Source organism: Primulina tabacum, chromosome 1, assembly GCF_025594145.1.
Source record: "Primulina tabacum isolate GXHZ01 chromosome 1, ASM2559414v2, whole genome shotgun sequence".
NCBI lineage: Eukaryota > Viridiplantae > Streptophyta > Magnoliopsida > Lamiales > Gesneriaceae > Primulina > Primulina tabacum.
In genome coordinates, this window is record NC_134550.1 from 54777473 (window position 1) to 54805300 (window position 27828).

General features: G+C 36.9%; 2 protein-coding genes and 1 pseudogene across 2 annotated transcripts; 1 reads left to right on the forward strand and 2 right to left on the reverse strand.

Moving 5' to 3' along the window:
• The first annotated feature begins 298 nt into the window (after positions 1–298).
• On the forward strand, positions 299–4916 carry LOC142550752 (protein JOKA2-like). The gene is made up of 7 exons (XM_075659819.1): positions 299–509; positions 1418–2733; positions 2826–2949; positions 3067–3318; positions 3679–3828; positions 3931–4521; positions 4653–4916. The coding sequence occupies exons 1-7, from the start codon at positions 483–485 to the stop codon at positions 4752–4754; spliced, it is 2562 nt and encodes an 853-aa protein (XP_075515934.1). The 5' UTR covers positions 299–482; the 3' UTR covers positions 4755–4916.
• Positions 4917–5246: 330 nt separating this feature from the next.
• LOC142550760 (pentatricopeptide repeat-containing protein At1g08070, chloroplastic-like) lies at positions 5247–7889 on the reverse strand. Its single transcript, XM_075659827.1, has one exon. It carries the CDS (start codon positions 7800–7802, stop codon positions 5718–5720), a length of 2085 nt encoding a protein of 694 aa, XP_075515942.1. The 5' UTR covers positions 7803–7889; the 3' UTR covers positions 5247–5717.
• Positions 7890–9027: 1138 nt separating this feature from the next.
• LOC142550770 (serine/threonine-protein kinase AFC2-like) lies at positions 9028–26665 on the reverse strand (annotated as a pseudogene).
• Between the last annotated feature and the right edge of the window lie 1163 nt (positions 26666–27828).

Below are 27828 nucleotides of genomic sequence, written 5' to 3' on the forward strand. Positions count from 1 at the left end.
ATTGGGTAAAAAATCTCTTTCTTACCTTCTTCCTTTCAAATCGAATAAAATTCTCTTTCGATTACAGAGGGATTGTCTTCCCTCCATATTATGTTAAATGGACTTTATTTTAATAATATATTGAAATGAAAAATGTAATTTCTTTTTTCAGAATTTGCTAATTACGGATATTATTATCAGTCGACAACTTTTTGCTTCGACGACTTTTGGGTTCCTTCGTCAGTTAGTTTTTCTTCGGGAAAAAGATAAGAAAATGGATTAAAAATAAAACAGAAAATGTTAATAAACATCCAAACAACCCCTCCATATTCTCACAATTTGTTGGCACACAGTCGAGTGGGATTGCGTGAAATCTCATTTGTCATTTGGGTTTACGGTGTGCTCTTATCTTTATATAAAGGGGTATACAATAATCAGCCCCCTTTCATTTCTAGGTCGGAAATTTCTTGAATTCGCGGCTTACTTGGAACGCAATTATAGACATGGAGGCTTCTTCTGTGGTGATCAAGGTGTTTTTCGAATGATCTATTGGCTTTTAGTGTAATTTTTTGTGTTTTTTTTCCTGGGATGTGATATGTATGGGTGCGTTGACTGTGTCGGCGAGGTATTAGCGAATTGTTCTTTATCGTGTTCTCTTTTTCCGCGATATGTTATGCGTTTATTGGAATGGGTTTTCGTTTTTCCGTATCGATTCTTCTTGGATGTTAGAATCAGCTGCTGATTTTGATACTTCGTCATGTCTTGAAAATCACAACCCTGTGGTTGCTTGGCCATCGTTCTTCGTTCATCTCTCTTACTTTTTTTACTGACGTTGATGGTTTTCAGTTCATACTCTCTTGTTCTTTGATTTCTGATACTGTTGAAATTTTCACTCTAGTTTGTGCCTTGGTAAGGCTGAGATAAAAATGTTCCAAAAAACGTGTTCCCTTTAGTTTGACCCTTTTAACGTACGAGCATACCCGTTGACAAAGTTTCTAGATTTGGAACTTTGCCTGTGATTGTTTGATTTCAGTACCTATTTAATGTGGCCTCAATTTACCCAGAGTCTCTCTCTTTGGTTTGGTATGGATGTGGCCGTTCTCAAATTTGATTGTTAGTAGTTCTTTTTTTCGGGCATTCATGATCATCAATTGTTTTATGATGCGTTGTCACTAGTGAAGCATTCTAGATTTGAATAATTTAATATTATTTATTTCAGTTCCTGAATAAGCAATGATGATTGTAAAGGTGATGTTAGCTGCTTTGCCTACTATCTAATCCCTTAGATGTTAACTTGCTATTCATTTGCCAGAAGTCATTTGGTTTTCAGCTTATGTTTGGTGTTTCATTCGATGTCTACAAATTATACGCTTCTAGTTGTATTTACACCTTGTATTGTCTAATTTTTCATGATCGCCATTCTTAACAATTTTTATAGGTCAAATATGGTGATATTCTCAGACGTTTCAATGCCAAGGTTGTTGATGGGGAACTGGATCTTAGTATAGGTGGACTGACTGAGAAGATCTTTTCCCTCTTTAACTTTGCTCCTGACACTGAAATCATGCTTACTTATGTTGATGAAGATGGAGATTCGGTGGCTCTTGTTGATGATGATGATCTCTGTGATGTGGTGAAGCAGTCCCTGAATCCATTGAGAATTACTGTTAAACTAAATGCTGAAAAGAACGGTACCCCATTTTCTCTGTCAACTGGAACTTCTACTCCCTTGAGGTCCCCTCGAGTTAAACAATCATTTCAAAATCCTATTTCTGGAGTGTCTGAAATTTTGAAAACTGTCCCGGAGCCCTTACATGAGACACTTGTGAATCTCTCAACTGATTTGGTATCAAAAGTGTCGTCTACTGCTCCAGGTATATCTCCAGGTGCTACAGAGCTTATTAATTACTTCTCCAAAGTGGGCTTGTCGTACTTAGACCAGCTTGCAGAATCCCAAACTAGAGTGCATCCTAGCGCACAGAGTGATGTCCCTGAAAACAGTCCCACTATACCTGAATCTAAAGACTCAGATTCCTCTCGGGTTGATCCTAAATTAACTGTGGTCCCATCAGTCGGGAAATCTAAAAAACAATCCTTCAAGAGTGACGAGATTCCTCCAAAGCTTCATCTCGAAGCGACTGCGAAGAATGACGAGGTTAAAGCTCAAAGTTCAATTGGAGGAACCATGTATGCATCATCTTCTAAGGCGCCTGGCACTAATGCTGTGGCTGGGCCACTCAACTCAAAGAGTACCGACATTGGGCAGTTTAAAAGTTCAGCACCTGAAAATCCTAATCCAAGGGTTGTACATCTTACTGTCGGTAAGAAAGAGAAGGCCAAGATGATAAATGACTGTAATCTTGATGAGAAGTCGCATTTAACCTTTTCTCATCAGCCACCTGTTGCAAACGCTGGGACTGTTGGTGTTTCTGATCCTTTGAAGGGAAACTCTCTAAATGGAAGAACCGGATGTGTATTCCCTATTGGTTTTGAGAATCCTCTGGATTCAGTTCTGTCCCCTACTCCTGGTAGTTCTAATAAATTTCCAGTCTCAAATTTCACTTACGAGTGCCCATTTTCCGGAATACCAGTGGAAAATGTCTCAGCTGCTCCACCACAACATGTTCCTCTGGCAGTCGCATTTAACAGGAGCAGAATTCAAAATGATGGTTGTGGGACTATCTTCCATCGGGGTGTTCGTTGTGATGGTTGTGGAGTGCATCCTATAACTGGGCCGAGGTTCAAGTCTAAAATGTAAGAACTAATATGGCGACTAATTTGTCTCTCACTAATATATCTCTTAGACAGGTTCTCCAGATGGTAATCACTAAACTTGTATTCTGCAGAAAGGTTGACTATGATTTGTGCAGCATATGTTTTGAAGCAATGGGAAACGACAATGACTATTTCAGATTAGATTACCCAGCAATTAATAGACACTGGTTGTCCTTCAAGGGATTTCATGATCATGTATGTTTATTATGCAATGATTTCGTCTCTTCATTTTTTTCTTAGCTAATTTGTTCTTTTCGTCCTTGTTCCGAGCTGTGTTTCCTTAAAAGTACCTTGTGTGTTGTACCAAATTAGCATGCCAGGGGACGGTGTATGGCTTCACCACAAATCAAAAGGGGTCATAAAGTTAAACCAGGTGGATCCAAGCTAGACAGTCGCTTCATCCAGGATGTCAATATACCAGATGGTACTGCTATAGCGCCTTTAATTCCATTTACAAAGATTTGGAGAATGAGGAACAACGGCACACTTGCATGGCCCCAGAAAACACAACTTGTTTGGATAGGTGGAGATAAATTGAGCAATTTATTGTCAGTTGAACTTGAGGTGAGTTATCTTTGTTTTGGTTTCATAGAATTTCTAAGGCTCTGGGTGGTCTTCTTTTTGGGTGTGTCGTACTTTTATTCCCAGGAGGTGTTTCTCAACATTCTCTTGTTGGATCACTGGTTAATTTTTAGTGTCCATTCGAAGGGTGAATGCTGCATGCATTGGAATGGATGATACAGACTGTGTACTGTTTACCGTTTTAATTATTATTATTTATTATGGCTGTTATTTATTCTTTTTCTTTTTGGTCTGGGAACGATGATGTAACTATTATATCAATGCATGTCTACTTTAATCTTTAAAGATCTTTTGATTTTCAAAATTAAATTCTTACCCATGTGTGGTTTTGTATTATGACAGATTCCTGCAACTGGTTTTGCTGTTGACCTCGAACTTGATGTTGCTATGGATTTTATTTCTCCTGATCTTCCAGGCCGTTATATCTCTTACTGGAGAATGGCTTCACCTTCTGGCCAAAAGTTTGGGCAACGTGTTTGGGTTCTTATCCAGGTTGGTCACTGGTGAAAGCCCAGTTTAGTTTCTGAAGTTGTGTCATGACTCGTTTTTTTTTTACCAGGATAGTGAGTTTGGTTCGTTTATGCATGAATATAGGTTGATGCTACTTTAAAAGAGACGCCACGTGTTGGTGTTCAGGGTTTGAACCTAAATTTACCCCCTGTGAACAGTGTCTTAAATGGTCCTGAAATTATTAATATGGACTTGACTAACCTGGTGGAAGATAGCCGCCAGGAGCCTGATAACTTCAACAAGATGGTGGAAATAGTTGATCCAGTATTTCATATGCCACTGCCGAACAATGAACAGGAGATGAAGTTTCCCATCACTGATAGCTTACTTGTTGGAAATGGTGCGTCAAGCTCTGCATTTCCTACCCCAACTTCTGATACATATCCTATCATCGATCTGTCTGAGATAGCACCACCAGCATTCTCTACTCCTACACCATCTGTCATTTATTCTTCGGCACCATCTGGTGGGAACACAGTGGCATATACAGAAGAGCTTCCAGGAAAGGAAGAAGTAGAGAATAAACTTCTGAGGGAACTTGAGGAGATGGGCTTCAAACAGATTGATTTAAACAAGGAGATCCTGAGAATGAACGAGTATGATCTGGAGCAAGCTGTGGACGATCTCTGTGAAGTTGCTGGGTGGGATCCTATGCTGGACGAACTCAAGGAGATGGTGAGTTACATCTAAATAACCCCCCCCCCCCCCCCCCCCCCAATCCACACCCACCCACCCACCCACCCTCCTGCTTGTTAATTTTATTAGGTTTCTTTTATAATTTTTTTTAACATAGAGTTTTTATGCAGGGTTTTCATGATATGGAAATGAACAAGAAACTGTTGAAGAAGAATAACGGAAGCATCAAACGTGTGGTTATGGATCTCATCGCTGGAGAAGAGCAGCAGTAAATACATTTGGTATATTATTATCTATGTGGCCCGTGTGGTGCATGAATTTATATATTATACATATGAATAAATTCCAAGAACTTCTGGAACCTGACATGCTGTTCTTGGTCTTTTGGAGTTTCAACTTGTTTATTTCCCTGTTAATATAACTGGTTTTGATAATTTCTGCTCTCTATCTGCGCCACCTGTTTTTTAAGCCTGTTAGTGTTATCCTGTTGGTAGAAACTTTATTAAATAATGCCATTGGAACAATCCCTTACTTAAATATAATATATTCCCATTGTTTGAGCAATTTTTAAAATTCAATGATTATAAATTTTTAGATTACTTTCTAATGTTAAATTATTTTTGGAATCAAGATGAGATATTTCAAATTGAACAAATGCGCAAGGAGCGAGTGATTGATAATTAGAGACAAATTTATGGCCCAAGGTTGCGCGATTAAGAAAAACTAAAGATGGTAATAACTAAATTGCTAAAATTGTTGATCTCTAAAAAAAATCATTTCAAATTTCAGTTTAGGGTTCTGAATGGATCAAAGTACAAGAGTGTCCGTACATAAACAAAATTTATTTCCCATTCACGATCAACAACAGGTGATTCAACCAAAGTGCGATCGAGTGAAGGCACCTCAAACAATGATAACCTCAGAACAAAATAACATGATCATACACATGCTCTTATAACATCTAAATCGGCATGTTTCTCATGTTGGCTCCACACTACACTCAACTTTGAATATGCTAAGACCAATCTTGACATTTCTTTGATTACTTCGAAGCACGTACCATGTTGAAAGACTGGTACTTTGTCCAGCCAAAGATCCTTCTAAGTCGGTTGGGACTTAACAGAGTAGTAGAATAAGCCATAAGCTCAAGATTATGTTTTCATCTGAGAAAAGAAAGCACCACGCACATGTTTTTGGCATGGTTAATGGCTACAGACGTCAATTTGTCAGACTGATCACCAGAAATCTTTGCAAGAACACAACCCTTCCTTGAAGTGGTGGAATCGGTTTCTATCCCTGATCACAATCTCTCTCCCAAAAATCTTTGATATAATCTTTGTCGCATTGTGACAGTCGCCACATATTCTGAGATTTTTCGATATTCTGATTGTAGTTCCAGGAGAAGTCTTGATAAGGCCATATGCAATGGCCAGCTTCTCACTGTGATGATACAAAGAAGCTTCCTTGTCTTCTTCTGCTGCGTCCAGTCTCCCCTCCACTATATCAGGTACATATCCAGCTGTCTTGATCTTCTCAATCATGTCCTCTACTGATCTGTAGATCTCCTTTGATTGTGGGTGTACATTATCTTCAGCCAAAAACTCATGAATGACACCATCTAACTCGATAAAGCTACAACCAGGATTCTTTTTAATTCCTTGCACTTTCATCTCATTTCTAAACCTCTTCGCATCATCAAACCTACCGACAGATGCATATAGATTAGAAAGTAGTATGTAATCCCCGCTATGTGCAGGCTCTAAATTGATTACATGTTTAAATGCTTCTTCTCCTATTTCAATGTGCTTATGAACTTTACACGATGAAAGCAAAGTTCTCCAAACCAAAGCATTGGGTTTAATGTGCATGTTCTTTATGAACTCATATGCATCCTCAATCAGCCCGGCTCGGCTCAGAACATCAACTAAGCAACCATAATGCTCGATTCTTGGTTTAATACTGAAATTTCTACTCATGCTAACAAAGTAATCCCAACCCTCGTTGACCAAGCCTGCGTGACTACAAGCACAAAGAACAGCAACGAAAGTTACTTCATCTGGTTTGACCTTTTCTTGAAGCATCAAATGGTAAAACTCGAGAGCTGTTTTGCCTCGTCCTGAGTTAGCAAGACCTTGAATTAGTGCTGTCCATGACCACATATTTTTAAAAGGCATATCTTTAAATACTTCAATTGCAATATCCACACACCCACACTTTGCATAAAAATCAAGAAGCGTTGTTCCAAGGTTGATGGAGAGCTTCAAATTCTTTTTCTTTATATAAGAATGAGCCCGTTTTCCAGTTTCTAGAGCTCCCAGTGCTGCACAAGACGAAAGGACACTAACCATTGTCACCTCGTTTGGTTCGACATTCGCATTTTGCATATCGAGAAAAAGAGCAAGAGCCTCCTTGAAACGACTGGATTGAGTGTATCCATTAATCATGGCACTCCAAGCAACGACATCGTGTGTATGAATTTGATCAAACAAACCTCTCGCGTCATCCAACCTACCACATTTTGCATACATATCAATGAGAGATGTAACTAAACCAGCATCCTTCATCAGTCCATTCGCCAATGCATACTCATAAATCCATTCCCCTAATTCCAAATCCCCAAGCCTCCCACAAGCCATCAAAACGTTAATCAAAATCGCTAGATTAAACCCAACACCCATTCCTAACATCTCCCCGAACAACTCCGTCACTTCTTTCCAATACCCATGATTTACATATCCCGAAATCATCGAGTTCCAAGAAATAGCACTTCTCTCACTCATTCCATCAAATAGTTGGCGAGCCAACTCAAGTCGACCACAAGTGGCATATAAACGAACCAAAGCGTTTTCAACAAACCCTCTACATCCAAACCCGTCAACAACTTTTAGTATCTGGCCATGAACTTGCTCTCCTTCCCTTAAAGCCCCAACCTGTGAACATGCCTTCAAGATGCTGGTAAAGGTGAACTCATCTGGGTGCACAAAGTTTTCAACCATTTTCCCGAATAAAAGAAAAGATTTTTCCGGGTTTTGCACTTTGTTAAATCCCCTAATCATTATATTGTAGGCCGATGAGTCGGGATTTTCAAGGTAAGCGAAAATGGAGAAGGCATAGTCGATTGCAGGGACGGGAAGGAGGAGTGCAGCCGACTCTAGCATGGACTCAGCTACCGCCGGGTGGTGGAGGAGGCGGGTTTTTATCAGGTGGGCATGAATTTGTCTGAGGTCTCTGCCGGTCTTGCATTGATGAAGAATCAAGATCTTTGGATTTTTGGGGAATTGAATGAGTTGAGTAGGCAGAGTTGAGAGACCAAAGCCCATATTTGTACAAGGAATTTTGCATATTTCCTGAACTTCTTCTCGCGTTAAAGGGAAAAAAAATTGAAAATTTGATTTTAATACACAAAATTTTATTAAGAATTGGTGAAGAAAAATCATAAAAAATCTCATGTATTTAAACGTACTCGTAATATATACTCAGATTAGAGTTAGACTTCGACTTTTAGATGTTTGTTCGTATAAAAATAATTGCTCAAATTATAGATTTTACATACAATTATTGCAAACATAAATTACTTAACCGATTAATATTATTTGAAAATTGAAATATTATTGTTTTATATCTAATTTAACATATATTTAGTATATACGAGAAATATAAAAATATAGTGACCTATAAATTTTTTTATGAACATATCATATAATATAAATATTTAAATACACTTAATTTTTTTGCTATTAATGATTTTTAATAATATATTTATATAACCTAAAAAAGTAAGAATTCTTTCCTTTTATTTTTTCCTGGCAAAAAAATCAGGTCAAAACTGCCAAAATATTAAAATATCGGGCTAAGGCTGCAATTTAATATAATATATAAGACACTAAATCGCAAGAGCACAAACATAACGGACCGAAAAAACAATTTTTCCCAAAAGATATGTATACATATAATATATTTTGTTGTGTTAAAATTAAAAATTCACGGTAAAAAATAAAAATCTCAAACTCAAAAATATATTAAACTACACACTTCATAAAATTTTGTCTACTCAATTGTGTGTTTTCTTTATAAATTGAGAGGCCTATTTATAGAGATTTTTGGAAATAAACCAAAAATAAATACATTATTATATATATCATCGCACACTAATTTTCAATATTCACGACTCTTATTTTCAACCTTCGATAATTTAAACTCTAATTTTCATGTTGAAGTTTATTGACAAAATGCAAATTAAAAATATGACGCCAAACTCATTTATTGTCTAATCTTTACACATTCATTTCTACTAAAATATGGTACTATTAATAATATAGTTTAAATTCATCATTATGTAATGGTTGGGAAGTTCGAAAACCTTATTCGAGGTAAATTTGATATATACTGAAAAACAATACTAAAAAATTATCCCTGTATAAAATAAATTTAAATTTATTGCTCAAATAAATGATTTTGCATGTTTGAAATGATTATTGAGTAGGTATTGGTGTAGTGGTGTTGATAATATTTGCGGTGGATATATCGTTTGCAAATCAGAAACCCATATATCATAAAATGGAAAAAAAAAAAATATGGTGTCAAGAATTCACCAGGTTGCACAAGTAAAAGCAAAACCAGGTCAAAAAAGGGTTAAACGGATGGAACACCACTCGACTGTCGTGGCTTCCTTTATGTACAATATACATCTGCAAGCCCTCGAAAATTTGGCTGCTGTCCCCATGCTAAGCCAATTACACAGTTCAGAGGCCATTCCCGCTTCGAATATGCATATATTCCTTGCGTATCTTTAATAGCATGATGCATCGTTCAAAGTTCATCTTTCCATCAAGACCTCCTTAGATGATCTCTGGAGAAAAAGGGGTGTCGGAGGGCTTCTACGGCTGAGATCCTTTCAGATGGATCGTATCTCAAAAGCCCTTGCAATAAATGGATGAGATCCCCGGCTGAATGATCTACATGATGCATAATCAAGTTTGGAAGCCGCGGCAGCTTCAGAACAGCTTTAATACTATCTCTAGATGTTGCTCCCTCCGGCCAGTCTAACCTACCCCTTCTTATGTACTTCTCCGCATGCCGGCTGAAACATAAAATGCATTGACAAACATTGCCAAATCGGTTGTTTGTTTTCATAACGTGAGAGGTTGGAGACTCTAGCTTACTCAGCTCTCTTCAGCATGTGCTGAGGTATCGGTCCAAGGACTCTTTCCATCATTGCAAGGTGTTCTAAGTTCTCGTGAGTTTGAAACAATGCTTCACCCCGGAAGAAAGTGGCCAAATCAATTATAGAGTAAATTATTGTTGGATCTCGGTTTTCTACGCGTCCAAACGCAGCGGAAGTTTTAAAAATTTTTAATTTTATTTTGACAATCAAAATATGTTTTGCTTTGGGCGCTCGTATGATTTTAACAAAAGCATTCATAGGGTGTAAAGAATTTTATACCTTTGTGAATTATATCACTGGACTCCAACTAATCCGGTATTAGCGGATGTAGTTCTTGTTGTAAATCTCTACGAACATTCTTCGATCTCCTAATCCGGTCCACGACTGGAATATTTGTTCCTCTTCTAAATTGCACTAGAAATTTAGAAGATATTTTTGCGTAGAGATAGAACACGGAAGGAAAAATCAATTTCTAGTGCAATTTAGAAGAGGAACAAATATTCCAGTCGTGGACCGGATTAGGAGATCGAAGAATGTTCGTAGAGATTTACAACAAGAACTACAGCACTTCAATCCCCTTTGGAAGAGCCGAACTTTTCATTTTAAATCTTGGAGAGAATCTCTCGAAAATCTGTACCATTTGGAATAAAGAAATCTTTTTTTTCTTTAATCATGATTTACTTAATTAATCTCATCAATTAAGTAAACTAAATATTTGGATGAATAATAGGTGATTTTCGAAGATCATGAGGATGGAGGCTAGGTTATTTTAGGTCAAACTCTTATTATTATATTTAACCCATGACCTAATTATGATAGTATAATAATTGGGCCCTTTAATTAACATTAATTGGCCTGATTAATTAATTGAGCTAGTCACACTAGTTTAATCCATTAATCAAGACCCATTAAAACTTTAATTATTTAATATGTTGGACTTGTACTCCTACAAGCCTATTAAACATATTACTAACCATATTTAATTTATTAATTAATCAACTCAACTCTTGAGCTTAATAAATTAAATACATTATAAATTCAACATTTGAATTTATTATTTAAATGATAAATTCAACTCCTTGAATTTTTATCACCTCCAAAATTTAATATTTAATAAACCCAACATTTGAGTTTAATAAATTAAATTCTCAAATTTTTATAAATTCAACTCCGTGAATTTATTTTCTCAAAATTTAATTATCATAAATTCAACTCCTTGAATTTACTATATCATAATATAAATTCAATTCCTTGAATCTATTCTCTCAAAGGGAACAAACAATCCAGTACTTGTGTGACCCTCAATGGTTCAGGGATACAGCTAGCCGTGGGTTCACAACTCTTTGTGATTCAGGACATAATCCTTTATTCGAGCTTACCCTAGTTAGCCTTATTCTTTTCATCAACACCTTGATCAAGAATGTCAGAACTCATTTCTGATTGCACCCATCGGATCATGGTAAGAGCGTCTAGTAGCATCGCCCCATGATCCCCTAGGTATCACTGATAGTGCCTGCAAGAACCAGTCGATTATGATTAACGTACAGTACGGTCCCTTCATCTCATATATCCCGATCGAATCTGCAACCATTGGTTCATCGAGGGTTGCATATTAATTCGATAACTATGTGATAACTATAATAGTGGCATCGCGTGTACTATTGGAGAACTCCTTCTCCAACGTACATCTCATACTCTGGCCAGAGATTCCATGCACTATTATTACATTAGATCACATAGGATATCCACACCCGTAGGTGAGCGGTGAATCCCCGACTACAATGCACTGGCTCCTACATGTGTCGCAACTGTACCCAACCTCGCCACCTGATGACTCTCCTGGAGCCGGTAAACGAGTCAAAGCACAGCCCTAGCATATAGAGCCTCAGTGTTGTCCTGGGTCGTAAGGACTAATGGTGTACAATCATAACCACGGACTTATCCTCTCGATGAATGATAACCACTTGGAAAGTCCGAGGGAGGGTTGTTCGGTATAATCATCATATGACTACCCATCTGCATGTTTGGACATCTCTATGCCCTTACCAAGAAACGCAGTACACAACATCACAGATGCTAGTCTCGAGCTCAAGCGACCTTTATCCAAGTTTTAGGCGGCTGAATCGACTGGGAACGAATTTAGAATATGCAGTGTTTACAAATGAGTTTCAACATCGAATTACGATTCATTTGTATTAAAGCATAATCAAGGACTTTATCTATGCTGATTGCATGGGTATACAGATAAAGTATAACGAAACCATTAAAAAGTAAATTATATTAAAATAAAGATTGTTTATTACACTTGAGTCAATAAATTCCCTAGCCAACCGTTGGCTTGCAGGGCATCTACTCTAACAATCTCCCACTTGCCCTAGAGCCAACTACCCATAATCCCATTGCTTCGCGATGCTTCTAAAACAATGGTCTTGGCTAGGGCTATGTAAGTGGATCAGCAACATTATCTGCAGAGGGGAGTCTTTCGACTGATATGTCTCCTCTTCCCACAATCTTCCGTATGATGTGGAACTTCCTCAGTACATGTTTGGACCGCTGATGAGACCTTGGTTCCTTTGCTTGCGCAACGACACCAGTGTTGTTCCAGTACAACGGGACTGGATCAACTCCATTAGGAATAATGCCCAACTCTTGGACAAAATTCCTCATCCAAACTACCTCTTTGGCTGCATCAGATGCAACATTGCATTCAGCTTCAGTGGTGGAATCCGCAACGGTGTCTTGCTTGGAACCTTTCCAAGAGACAGCCGCACCATATAGCATGAATACAAAATCAGAGGTCGATTTCGAATCATCTACGTCACATTGGAAGCTATAATCCGTGTAGTCTTCCCATTTCAATTCTCCACCCCCATAAACCATGAACAAGTTCTTAGTCCTTCTCAAGTACTTAAGAATATCTTTCACGGCCTTCCAATACATTGGACCAGGGTTCGCCTGATATCTGGTTGTAACACTCAAAGCGTAAGCAACATCAGGACGTGTCTATATTACACCATACATGATATTATCAATGGCTGACGCATATGGAATACGTGTCATCATCTCTATCTCTTCATCAGTTTTGGAACACAAAGCTTTAGATAGAGTAATACCATGACACATTGGTAAGTATCCTCTCTTGGACTCTTCCATAGAGAATCGTTTTATAATGGTATCGATATAGGTGGCTTGGGTGAGTTCGAACATCCTCTTTGATCTATCTCTATAGATTTGTATTCCCAATACGTAGGATGCTTCACCCATGTCTTTCATGGAGAATTTACAGGCCAACCATACTTTAGTTGATTGCAATAATCCCACATCATTCCCAATGAGCAGGATATCATCAACATAAAGTACTAGGAATGTCACTACACTCCCACTAACCTTCTTGTACACGCACGGTTCCTCAGGATTCTTAGCAAAACCAAACTCTTTGATAGTGCTATCAAATTTGAGGTTCCAACTCCTTGACTCCTGCTTGAGACCATATATTGATCTCTGAAGTTTGCATACCTTATGCTCACTTCCTACTGATGTGTATCCCTCAGGTTGAGACATATAAATTTCTTCTTTCATGTCTCCATTGAGGAATGCAGTCTTTACATCCATTTGCCATGTCTCATAGTCATACCATGCTTTTATGGCTAGTAGTATTCTAATGGACTTAAACATAGCAACTGGTGAAAAAGTTTCCTCATAGTCAACTCTTTGTCTTTGAGTATAACATTTTGCAACCATCTTGCTTTGAAGGTCACTACCTTCCCATCCGCCCCAAGCTTTCTTTTGTAGATCCATTTGCACCCTATAGGAATGATTCCCTCAGGTTGATCCACCAATTTCCAGACTTGGTTTGAATATATAGAGTCCATTTTTGACTGCATGGCTTCAAGCCATTTTGTTGAATCAGTATCAGATATTGCTTCTTTAAAGTTCATTGGATCATATCCAACACAAGACTCATCATGGTCTTGTTCATGAAGAAGCGTATATCTAGCAGGTGGTCTACTAACCCTATCAGACCTCCTAGAAGCTTGTACTTCAACTACTGGTTCTTGGGAAATGGGTTCAACTTATATAGTTGAGGGAGTATCTTGAATTTCTTCAAGTTCTATCATCTTGCCTTTTTCTATCTAATAGAATTTCCTTTTCCAAAAAGGTGGCATTTCTTGAAACAAACACTTTTTGCTTCATTGAGACGATAGAAATAATACCCAACAAAATTCTTTGGATATCCTACAAAGTAGCACAAAGTGGATCTACTATCCAATTTGTCTCCCACTGTCTGCTTCACGTAAGCAAGACATCTCCATATTCTCTCGTAAGAATATTTGGGAGTTTTTCTCATCCATATCTCATATGGTGTTTTATCCACTGCTTTAGTATAAGACATTATTCAACAACATTGCCGCAGTTTCAAGCGCAAAGCCCCAAAACAATGTAGGCAATTCAGTGAATCTCATCATTGATCGAACCATGTCCAACAAGGTTCGTTTACAATGTTCAGAAACACCGTTCAATTGTGGTGTTGCTGGTGGAGTCCACTGTGAGAATCACATTCTCTTTTAGATAACCCAAAAATCCAGCACTCAAGTATTCTCCACTTCGATCAGATCGAAATGCCTTAATACTTCTTTCTAGCTGGTTTTCTACTTCAGATCTGAATTCTTTGAACCTTTCAAATGTTTCAGATTTGTGTTTTATCAAATAAACACACACATACCTCGAATGGTCATCAGTAAAGGTAATGAAGTAGGATTGCCCATATTTTGTGCTAACACTTAGCGGGCCACAAACGTCTGTGTGGATCAAATCCAATAGACCATGTGCACGTTCCACGTTTCCATTGAATGGAGTCTTAATCATTTTTCCTTTTAGACAGGACTTACAAGCATGTAGAGAATTTATGTCTGACAAGTCAAACATGCCTTCTCCCACTAGCTTGTGCATCCTTCTTTGGGAAATATGACCTAGTCTAGCGTGCCATATTTGTGTGGGATTTGGATCATCTAACATTCTTTTGTTTGTTGTTAAAATCATGTTTACTCGGACATTCACTTATCATTTCCAGAACATTTCTGGCGCATATAATTTCTTATGTCCGGACTTGTTGCAATGAAATAAATATGTTCTAACTTATCGGGCTTTGTAGGCCTTTTAAGTTCCTTTCAGAGTTTGCTTCTTATTGGGATTGTTTTCCTTGTGAGGGGCAAAACATTTCTTTCCCTTACCTTGTGGGCCATTTTCGTCTGACGAGATACCCATAAAAACAATAATTTCCTGTTTTATGGTGATCTCATAAGTTATAAGCGTATTGACTAGCTCTTCAAGGCTATCAAATATCTTATTAAACTTGAAGTTCACCATAACCCCGTCAAATGAGGAATAGAAAGACAACAAATTGATGTTATCAATTAACTCGTTAGGAATCACATATTCCAGGCCCACCACATTTTCAATAAGCACAGTCATATATACACAATGCTCATGGGCTAGAGCCCCATCTTGCATGTGTGTAGTCATGAGCTCCTTGAAAGTAGTGTGCATCATCGTATGAGTTTCATGCACCATACAACTCTTGCACGTGCATTCGAATGTCAGCAGCATTCAAAATTTCCTCAAACTGTCCCTACAGTTCATTTGACATAGAAGCGAGTACATCACACTTTAGCTTGCATACTATGGTCCTACCATCTTACATGCTTTGTCAGTTCAGCAGGACTGACATTGGTGTGTATATCATTTTTTTCGAATTTAGAACAATTTTTCTCAACCAGTCTTGAAAATTAGATTCGGTTAGCTTGTTAATAACAAAAATGTATTACGTAAGGAAATCGAAAATATACTGATACGGAAACAGAATAATGGTTGCTGATTATTTTAAAATAATTTTAAGATATAAAATATGGATTTTTATTTTATAAATTACCCTCCTACTATTTTGACATTTCCACCACCCTCTGATGAAAAAGGGAAATCGTATTTCCTTAGTAGGCATGTAGAGTCCAATTAGCCAATTATAATCCCGAATAATATCAACCAATTATAATTTCTAAAAGGTAGAGTCCAATTGCATCCCTATGCAACCTCCGCGTGTTTTGCCTCACGTTTAATAAGGACCCAATAATATGACGTCGTTTATTTTCGCGTGTCAAACCAACCTATCAATATTGAATTGTAGTAGACGGTCGCCATGAGTTCCCCCAATAATATGAGCCGAAGTCATGGGAGTTTCACTCAATTCACATCATATGTCCGGTGGAAGTCACAGCTTTCCGGCGTACAGGCCTCCCCAATAATATGAGCCAGACTCTGTCTGTGGGTAGCGATCAACATGCAACCACGGTTGATGGAAGGCAAGGAAAAATTAAACTCCTTTAATTTTTACTTTTTCGGTTTGATATAAATTTTGAATCATATTCAAAATGAGGAATTTTAATTTTAAAATTGTCTCATCACTTTATTTTAAAAATCATGTGTCAGGAGTTTGTATGTTTGCCGGATTCATGCAACTATATTATCTAATAATATACATACATGCATACTACTATATATCGCATATATATCATAATATAACATTCAACAATAAATAAAGATGATCGATCGCCAAAACTATTAGATCCATGTGAGCCATACATGGATCCAGGTCCAACCTAGGTGAATGCAGGGATGCAAATGCAACTTATTACAAAAGCTTCCAATATTTTACATGTCTTCATCTTGATCATCGGGCCCACCATCTTCCAGTCTTGATCTCCCACTATTTCTAATAATTACATTTGAATAGCCATGGCACATAAGGGATACATCTCATGGGGTGGGAACGGGCCATAAACCAGGCCCACTTTAATAATATCAAATATTAACAAAATGAACAAAACGGTAAAATATCCTAACATACACCTAACACATTGGTCAAGGCTCTCGATCATCCTTCATGCATTTAATATCAAATATTAACATCAATTAATTAAACAAATTTAATTAACTGATCAATCATATATCTAATAATTTTATCAATAACCACCACAATCATTAAAAGATTTAATAAATTAAATAAACTCCTTTATTTAATTTCCAATTAAATCAATAATAATTGATTTCTTGTAAAAACTCATTTTTACCATAAATAATTAAAATCATATTCTAATTATTTATTTCACAAGAAAATTATTAATTTTCCAAAAATTAATTTCCAAAATAAAAATTGAACCAATTTCCGCGCGGACACTCCGCGCCGCGCGCGCTGCGCGCTGTGCGTAGGGCGCTGTGCCCGCAGCCCTGTGCACGGGATCTGCCCGGAACTGTTCCGGGAAGACCGATTTTTTTTTTTTGTTTTCTGAAAAAATAATTTTTTCACGGTGCTATAATTTTCTGAAAAATTTTCTTGTGTGGTTAGAAATAAATTATTCAATATAAAAACCATACGATTTAGAAAAACCTGGCTCTGATACCACTGTTGGATCTCGGTTTTCTACGCGTCCAAACGCAGCGGAAGTTTTAAAAAATTTTAATTTTATTTTGACAATCAAAATATGTTTTGCTTTGGGTGCTCGTATGATTTTAACAAAAGCATTCATAAGGTGTAAAGAATTTTATACCTTTGTGAATTATATCACTGGACTCCAACTAATCCGGTATTAGCGGATGTAGTTCTTGTTGTAAATCCCTACGAACATTCTTCAATCTTCTATCCGGTCCACGACTGGAATATTTGTTCCTCTTCTAAATTGCACTAGAAATTTAGAAGATATTTTTGCGTAGAGATATAACACGGAAGGAAAAATCAATTTCTTGCAACAAGAAAGAAAATTTCGAGAGCAGCACTTCAATCCCCTTTGGAAGAGCCGAACTTTTCATTTTAAATCTTGGAGAGAATCTCTCGAAAATCTGTACCATTTGGAATAAAGAAATCTTTTTTTTCTTTAATCATGATTTACTTAATTAATCTCATTAATTAAGTAAACTAAATATTTGGATGAATAATAGGTGATTTTCGAAGATCATGAGGATGGAAGCTAGGTTATTTTAGGTCAAACTCTTATTATTATATTTAACCCTTGACCTAATTATCATAGTATAATAATTGGGCCCTTTAATTAACATTAATTGGCCTGATTAATTAATTGAGCTAGTCACACTAGTTTAATCCATTAATCAAGGCCCATTAAAACTTTAATTATTTAATATGTTGGACTTGTACTCCTACAAGCCTATTAAACATATTACTAATCATATTTAATTTATTAATTAATCAACTCAACTCTTGAGCTTAATAAATTAAATACATTATAAATTCAACATTTGAATTTATTATTTAAATGATAAATTCAACTCCTTGAATTTTTATCACCTCCAAAATTTAATATTTAATAAACCCAACATTTGAGTTTAATAAATTAAATTCTCAAATTTTTATAAATTCAACTCCTTGAATTTATTCTCTCCAAATTTCATAAATTCAACTTCTTGAATTTACTATATCATAAATTCAACTTCTTGAATTTATTTTCTCAAAATTTAATTATCATAAATTCAACTCCTTGAATTTACTATATTATAATATAAATTCAACTCCTTGAATCTATTCTCTCAACGGGAACAAACAATCCAGTACTTGTGTGACCCTCAATGGTTCAGGGATACAGCTAGCCGTGGGTTCACAACTCTTTGTGATTCACGACATAATCCTTTATTCGGGCTTACCCTAGTTAGCCTCATTCTTTTCATCAACACCTTGATCAAGAATATCAGAACTCATTTCTGATTGCACCCATCGGATCATGGTAAGAGCGTCTAGTAGCATCGCCCCATGATCCCCTAGGTATCACTGATAGTGCGCCTGCAAGAACCAGTCGATTATGATTAACGTACAGTACGGTCCCTTCATCTCATATATCCCGATCGAATCTGCAACCATTGGTTCATCGAGGGTTGCATATTAATTCGATAACTATGTGATAACTATAATAGTGGCATCGCGTGTACTATTGGAGAACTCCTTCTCCAACGTACATCTCATACTCTGGCCAGAGATTCCATGCACTATTATTACATTAGATCACATGGGATATCCACACCCGTAGGTGAGCGGTGAATCCCCGACTACAATGCACTGGCTCCTACATGTGTCGCAACTGTACCCAACCTCGCCACCTGATGACTCTCCTGGAGCCGGTAAACGAGTCAAAGCACAGCCCTAGCATATAGAGCCTCAGTGTTGTCCCGGGTCGTAAGGACTAATGGTGTACAATCATAACCACGGACTTATCCTCTCGATGAATGATAACCACTTGGAAAGTCCGAGGGAGGGTTGTTCGGTATAATCATCATATGACTACCCATCTGCATGTTTGGACATCTCTATGCCCTTACCAAGAAACGCAGTACACAACATCACAGATGCTAGTCTCGAGCTCAAGCGACCTTTATCCAAGTTTTAGGCGGCTGAATCGACTGGGAACGAATTTAGAATATGCAGTGTTTACAAATGAGTTTCAACATCGAATTACGATTCATTTGTATTAAAGCATAATCAAGGACTTTATCTATGCTGATTGCATGAGTATACAGATAAAGTATAACGAAACCATTAAAAAGTAAATTATATTAAAATAAAGATTGTTTATTACACTTGAGTCAATAAATTCCCTAGCCAACCGTTGGCTTGCAGGGCATCTACTCTAACAATTATATAAAAAAAAAAGCGGCTATATCCTCCAAAACAACAAATGAAGAGGCATCAAATAGACATACCGAGCAAAGCTCCACTAAGATACAACCCACACTCCATATGTCACATGGGTAGCTCCATCCAAGTCCTGAACAGAAAGTGGAATAAGATATTAGCAAGAGCAAATTATAATAACTACCAAAAACCTAGACATTATTCATTAATTTAGCATACCTAGAATTACGTCAGGAGCTCTGTAATGTCGAGTGGACACGATGTACAACTGATCCTGCCTGTCATAAGTCGTGCTACCAAAATCAATTACCTTTATGGCACTTGATTTGGGAATTCTCTTGTAGTATGAACTATCCTTTATAGACTTGGATGAAGCCTGGAAGATGAGCCAAAAGTCACAGTCAGTACAAATGCTTGCACCCAACACTAACCGGTTCTGTAAATCTCAAATTGCACAATTGTTTTGGGTGTGTTAAGATACAAGAAGGCCAGTTAAAAGACTACCTTGGGCTCCGGAGCTTTTACATACTCAGGAGAGACGAACAGAATGTTCTCAGGTTTCAAGTCCGTATGGATGAGTCGCAAATCATGCACAACTGAGAAAAACCAATCAACACAATGTTTCAACATAAAGTACCAAAAAATAAACCAAACCGCATGCATACAAATATTCTAAACCTAAATAAATATAATCACAAACAAATTTTGCAATTCATTTGGGTAAAGTAGTGTAGAAACCATACGACAAAATATAGCATTATATTGAAAATCAAGTAACTATGAACAACATTATCGATGAAGAGAAACTATTTACACACATGCTACACATCCCAAAAGTTGTCTGCCAATCTCACGGACAAGATCAATGGGAAACGAGCGATAATTGTTTTTGCCAAGGAAATCGTATAAGCTTGGCCCAAGTTTCTCAAAGACCTGTTAAAAGCATTTATATGGTTTCGATAGTCAAACCAGTTCCGTATTTGTACACAACTGCAAGAAATAAACTCGTTCAACCACTGCATTCACTAACCAACATCCGAAATTATTACAATATTTCGCACCAAGTTGAATGAGAAACTCACCGTTCAGCACATTTGTCATGTCTAACAAGTTGTTGGAGCATTTCTACCTCAATCATAGCTGCATCACGACATTTCTTAGTACTGCGAACAATTTTAATAGCAACCATTTCTTTTCTTTCCCTATCCCAGCATTCCAAAACCTGACCAACGGTGCCTGAGAGGCAGAGTTTCACATATCAGAGACTGTAATAGTAGAGCACTGGACCAAAGGAACAGGTAAATTTACCATACCTTCACCCATCTTGCTATGGATCTTATCTGCAAAAAACAAATAAGAATAAGAAATAAGACAAGTTAACAGAACAGAAACTAAAAGAAGTTTTGATGTTGGTTACCAAGTCAACGCATTAAAAGTTTTTAAAGCATTTGAAAACCTAAACAAGATTAGGCCCCAAGAGTCAATATGGGCAAAGTACCCACACTTATTCCAACACGAAACTTAACCAAGATTTCATGGTCTTCTAAATTAATTAATGCAACAAGCTAAATTGCATTCACTTAGTCCATATATGATGTTGGCAACGATGAATAAATTGGTTCTGACGATGGTAGAAGTAGTTACAGCGAGAAGTTAAATTTTCTCCGAGCTCAAATACATAATGCCCCATCTTTGTCATCTTCTCGCCATGGGGGGGAACCATTCGGACCCAATCCCTTAACAAAGAGAGAACTTGAATGATTCGATAGTGTTCTTGAAGGAGCAAAGCTTGTCACATTCCCAATCTCTCGTCCACAAAACAATCCTAGCTGAGCCTACCCACACACATCCATTCAATTTTTCTCAATAACACAATTCATTAGTTACATTTACCTCCTCTACAATAGCTTCCAGGCCAAGCTAAACAGGCTTCTTTGACATGTCAAACCAAGTAAAAACCTTAATACAATTTTACATACTCAAAATCAAAAGCATTATCAAACACAAAGATTCTTCGATAAAAGCAAGAAAAAATTTTGACATCAATATTTGAAAACAAACAAGACGAACCCATGCATGCAACTTATCACTAAACTAATCATAACCCATCTTAGTTTAGCATACAATGAAGTGACATGCATATATTTAGGGATGTAAACGATCCAAACCAAACCAAACAGTATCAGACTTGAGCTTTGTTTGTTTAAGATTGTTTGAGACTCGAGGTCGAGCAGGGACGGATCCAGGAATAAAAGTTGGGGGGCTTGAAGTCAATATGATAAGTTATATATTATTAAAAAAAAAATTACATTATATCGTTCAACGAATTTGTGCCCTACGAGATTTTAAAACATAAAATTCATTAATAATAGAATTTACATAAATATGTTTAGCTAAATCTCGTTCAATATAGAGTGTCAAACAATCGGCAAGAAAGTCATCCTCCATTTTATTGCGAAGTGCCGTCTTCACATGCTTCATTGCTGAAAAAGCCCGCTCAGTAGTGGCAGTAGACACAGGTAATGTCAAAACAAGATGAATCAATCTAGTCAACATAACATAAACACTTGACCGTCCACTCTCGGTCAATTGCTGACACAACTCAACAAGTGTAGAAACCTTTAAATTCTGCATCACATCAAGTTTATAATGTATCAATTCATACTCCAAAGCAACAATTTCTTGATCTGTGAAATCTCCAGGATAAAACTTCTTCGCAAGCTTGCAAATATCATCACTGTTAAATGAGTCAAATGAATTTTTAGGATCCAATGCCGAGATATTAGATGAATTAACATCATTCAGGAAAAAAAAACAATAGAAACAATATGCCTTATTTGTTGAAGGCGAATACTTCAACCAATAAAATTTCTGAAACCATTTTTTCTGAAAACGACGATTCTGGCTTCCAAATTTTGTACCTGGATACTCCAACATATCTGGTTGATAAGGCCCCATATTTAGATATGAATGTCTTATCTCATCTCGTACATTAACATGATATTCACATATCTGTTTTCTTTTTCCCGGATCTCGTTCAATAAAAATAGACGAAGACTGATGATCGTCTCTAGGAGAGGAACATGAATGAATTTGGATATTGGGAAATAGAAGACTTTCACTGGATTGATGTTGCATTGTAAGGACCGTAGGAATTGAAGTATCTTCATTAGCTTGACGATCTCTCTTCTTAAAGAAAGAGGATATCAATGTTTTTCCTTTCTTTGCAGCAGATTGATATTTCATTTTGAAATAGTTCAATTTATAATCCTAAACAAGAATAAAATAATTATTAAACAAATAAACAAGTAATAGTCAATCAACAAATCAACAACAAATAATCAAGAAACCACAAATCACACACAGAGAAGCTATAAAAAACAAAATAAAAAATGTATAGCCGATTCTTACCTGGATTGTTGCCTTGCCGATGAGCAATTCGATTTCTTCGGGAGTCCGCAATTCTATTCTGTAGCTAAAGGGCTTGGGACTTGGGAGAAAAATTTTGTAGAATTGAGGTGGGGCGGATCAGAGGATATGTGATGAATTTGGTCTCATCCTTGTAAATGGACGAGACTTGATTGGACTAAGACATTGATTAGCGACGGTTTTTGAAACAACCGTCGCTATTAGCAACGGTTTTTCAAAAAACAGTCGCTAATAGCGACTGTTATTAGCGACTGTTTGAATAAACCGTCACTAGTAGCGACGGTGTAATTAAAACCGTCGCCGATCCACATCGGCGGCGGTTTTACTAAAACCGTCGCAAATATTAGCGACGGTTTTTAAAAAATCGTCGCTAAATTATTAAAAAAGTAGACTGGGCTACAGCCCAGTACAGCCCTAGAATACATCCGTCTCTGAGCTCGAGCTTTTATTATCAGGCTCGAGCTTGGTTTGTCTTGAAATTACCAAGCTCGAGAAAAGCTCGAGCTCGACTCGTTAAAAGCTCGTTTAGCATGTTAATCAAGCTAGGCTCGAGCTTGATTCATTAATAGCTCGTTTAGCATGTTTAACAAGCCTGGCTTGAGCTCGGCTCGTTTTCGAGCTCGTAAAGCATAAAATCGAGCTCGAGTTTGAGCTTAATTCGAGCTTGTTAAAAATTAAATATATCTATAAATTAATTTTAAATCAGACATAAAAATGTAAATTCATTCATAAATAACCAAAACGACACAAATAAGAGCTAAAAACATAAATCAATATATTATTGAACATTCTAAGATAATACATTTAGAATATTCATCATACACTGATATCACCATATAAATAACAATGAAATAATTTCATTCCTTTAATACTTCAACTAAGTCTGGTGAGAAAGTAGGGATGACGTCAAAGAATCCATTAAAATCAGGAATTACAAAATCATCTCCATTACAACTAGTCAAGTATTCTGCAAAGTTCATAATAACATTAGTACTAATATTTTTATTTGTCTTGTCTTCAACTCCTTCCATTGATATTAATACTAATATTTTTATTTGTCAACTCAACAAATGAGTCAAACTCAAGCTTACGAGCCACCTAAACGAGCCGAGCTCGACCTCGAGCTCGCGAGCCTATTATCAAACATGTTTGCAAGCTCAGGAGCCGAATATCTTTAGGCTTGAGCTTGGTTTGATTAATTTTTCGAGCTCAAAATCGAGCTTGAACTTGGCTTGATATGATTAACAAACGAACTCAAACGAGCTTTTTATCGAACCGAGCTTCGAATAGCTCGCAAACGGTTTGGTTCATTTACATCCCTACATATATTAACCTTAAAACTCGTCTAGTGATCAGTACCAAAATAATAATTATGTTTGGCCTCACAAAAATAGTCATATAAAATATTTTTATTATTGTATGAATAAAATCTTTAGATACTTCTTTCACAAGTACAAAAATATATTAAATACGGATAAAATAAATTAATTTCGTTTCAGGGTTTAATTGTCAAGTTATGAAAAATCCAGTTAACTTCAAGTCAAATAAACGTATTTACACAACGACATGAGAAATTCCAACTGAAAATCGATCGTTATTTTTCTATAATTAACTTTAACAGCAAGATGAAATATAATCATCCAAATCTAAAACAAAAAATATACCTCGTAAAGGACCTAGGCATAAAAGTTCTACTTTAGTCACAATTAAACCCATCAAGGCTACAAAAAAAAGGAACAAAACCTTAGATTCAAACATTAGATCTTAAAATTACCTTCGGCTGTTGAGAAACAACATCCCAACCCAACCGCGGCCTCTTTCTTGGCCGTCGATCCATCTCCAACTCCGTCGTGCGCTCCGTCTCCATAAGATAGATGCTGAAAATTCGAGAAGAAAAACAAGACAAAAAGATGATAATGTAATTGTTTGAGAGAGAATTTGTGGGGCCCTTAGCTCCTAATCGTTATTACAATGCACTTTGATTAGGGTTAACTAATTACAGCGGAAAACGAGTTTAAAATTTCTTTACAATGAGCCCAAATCATTTTATTTGAATACTAAAAATAATATTTCATCTCACATCATAAACACACCTACACGTAATCAACATCAATCACATACAAACAACTCATATCCTCGGGACATGCCCCGGTATATAGATACATATACATATATACTGGGAACAAGACATAAACATAAAACCTCAGCCCAAGCTGTGGCTCCCTCCAGAAGTACCCTCTCCGGTCTCCTGATATCCTGGAGTACCTGCAATTGTCCACACACAAAGACAACAACAGCCCCCCTTGGGAGTGAGCAAAGCTCCGTATGGAACAACCAATCATATATACCACAAGTATCTAAACAATGATATATGGTATGCAATGCATGTATGTCGTGGAGGTATCAGGTCAAATGCCCATCCACTGAGCACATGTCAGAATCAATCGAATCGCTATCAAATCAATGCTCGAGCTGGCACACCGGCTAATATGGGATACTCGTACGATAGCGTCGGCAAAGCGCCATCAAATCCCAAATCTCATATCCAATCATATGGGACCACAATTGTCTATGCTTTACTGGTCATATAATATCGGCATAGCGATTGTGTTCACAAACCCCGGAATCCAATCAAATCATATCAGGGTATCCAAGGATCATAGCTCAACGTGCATGTCATGTATCGATGTATGCATAAAATGATGTGTGTTAACAAAACATTTATTTTATACATCGATATCTCAATCTCAATGTCATGTAGGCCACATCAATCAACAAATAAGGCATATAGACACATAATCTCATTCCAATCAATCAAATCAATCCGACATATATCATATAATACAGATACATGTCGTATGTTACCCGGTCGCAACATACCTCAATTCTTCGTTTCCAGTTGATGTAGCCTGAAGATATTGATATTACACTTTGTCTACATCAATAACATACTCATTCCAATCAATAACATATTCCAAAATCATTAATATGAGTTTCAAATATCATTTGAAACTTCAAAACTTCATATCAAATCAAATTCATATCATAATTCAATTCCGACTTCGAATATAAGTTTCTTGTCGGTTATTCTACTACATATCAGAAATTCAACTTCAAATACATGCTATTCCAGCACTTTGATATTTAGAGCTGCTGGAACTAGAAGAAAATTACCTCAGTCAGAAGCCCTCGACGCGAATATCACAAATATATAATTTGTTTCGCGTTTAGACAGCGTTTCGAAGTCGATTCAGATAAAAGAAATCACTTTCTCTCGTATTCTCTCGAAGCGGTCGAAGGATAAATGACGAAAACGAACAAAAGAACTTATTCTTATCCTCCACTGCTTCGGCGCTCGGGCGGTAGAATTCTCGCGCCCGAGCGCGAGAGGTTCAGCCCCCGAGTTTCAAATGCACCGCGCTCGGGCGGTCAAAAATTACCGCTCGAGCGCGGCATGTTCTGTCCAAATGCCACTTGCTCCGCGCTCGGGCGGTCACAAACTACCGCTCGGGCGCGAAGTGTTCTGCCCGAACACTCAAAATTTCTACCTTGGCGCTCGGGCGGTCATTTTCTCCAGCCCGGGCGCCACTCGTTCTGTACAATTATTTATGTTTGTACTAAATTGGCGTCCGGCCTCTCCAATCGAGCTCTTACAACGTCAATTCATATTCAATATTCATTTTCTCAATTTCTTTGTCATAATATATATCAAATACATAATCACATATCAATTTCATGAATTATCGATAATCACACAGGATTTACGATAACACGATACACGATCCTTACAGAATTCGTGAACACGAAAACCTATGGTGACTCCGCGGTACCTAATACCAATCGCTAGATATGATGAAGAATCAATCGGTTGAAGCAAAATCCAACCGTACACGTGGCCCCTACAATACCTTTGCTTTTTTTTTTTTGGATGATGCTTTTGGTCTCTGATAATCAAGCTGTCAGGCTAACTAGAGTTTAACTAGGAATGTAAACGATTCAAACCAAATTAAATAGTATTAGACTTGAGATTGGTTCGTTTAAGATTGTTTGAGCTCAAGCTCGATTCGAACTTTTATTATTAGGCTCGAACTTGGTTTGTCTTGAATTACCAAGCTCGGGAAAAGCTCGAGATCGGCTCGTTAAAAGCTTGTTTAGCATGTAAATCAAGCCAGGCTCGAGCTTGATTAATTAATAGCTCGTTTAGCATGTTTAACAAGCCTGGCTTGAGCTCGGCTCGTTTTCGAGCTCGTAAAACATAAAATTGAGCTCAAGTTTGAACTTGATTCGAGTTTGTTAAAAATTAAATATTTTTATAAACTAATTTTAAATCAGACATAAAAATGTAAATACATTCATAAATAACCAAAATGACACAAATAAGGGTTAAAAAACATAAATCAATATATTATTGAAGATTCCAATAATACATCTAAAATATTTATCATACACTGATATCATCATATAAATAATAATGAAATAATTTCACCTTTTTAATACTTTAACTAAGTCTGGTGAGAAAGTAGGGATGACGTCAAAGAATCCATTAAAATCAGGAATTACCAAATCATCTTCAATAACAACTAGTCAAGTATCCTGCAAAGTTCATAATAACATTAATACTAATATTTTTATTTGTCTTGTCTTCAACTCCTTCCATTGACATTAGTACTAATATTTTTATTTGTCAACTCAACAAATGAGTCAAACTCAAGCGTATGAGCCACCTAAACGAGCCGAGCTCGAGCTCGCGAGCCTATTATCAAACATGTTTGCGAGCTCACGAGCCGAGTATCTTTAGGTTTGAGCTTGGTTTGATTAATTTTTCGAGCTCGAAATCGAGCTTGAGCTTGACTTGATATGATTAACAAACGAACTCAAACGAACTTTTTATCGAACCGAGCTTCGACTAGCTCGCAAATATTTGGTTCATTTACATCCCTAAGTTTAACGTTTTCGTTGCTGGTTGGATTTTGACCTGTCGTTGGGTTAATTTATGAGCACATAAACTACAACTGTCGGATTTTAGTTGGATTGACAAAATATTACGTTAGATCTTATTATCATC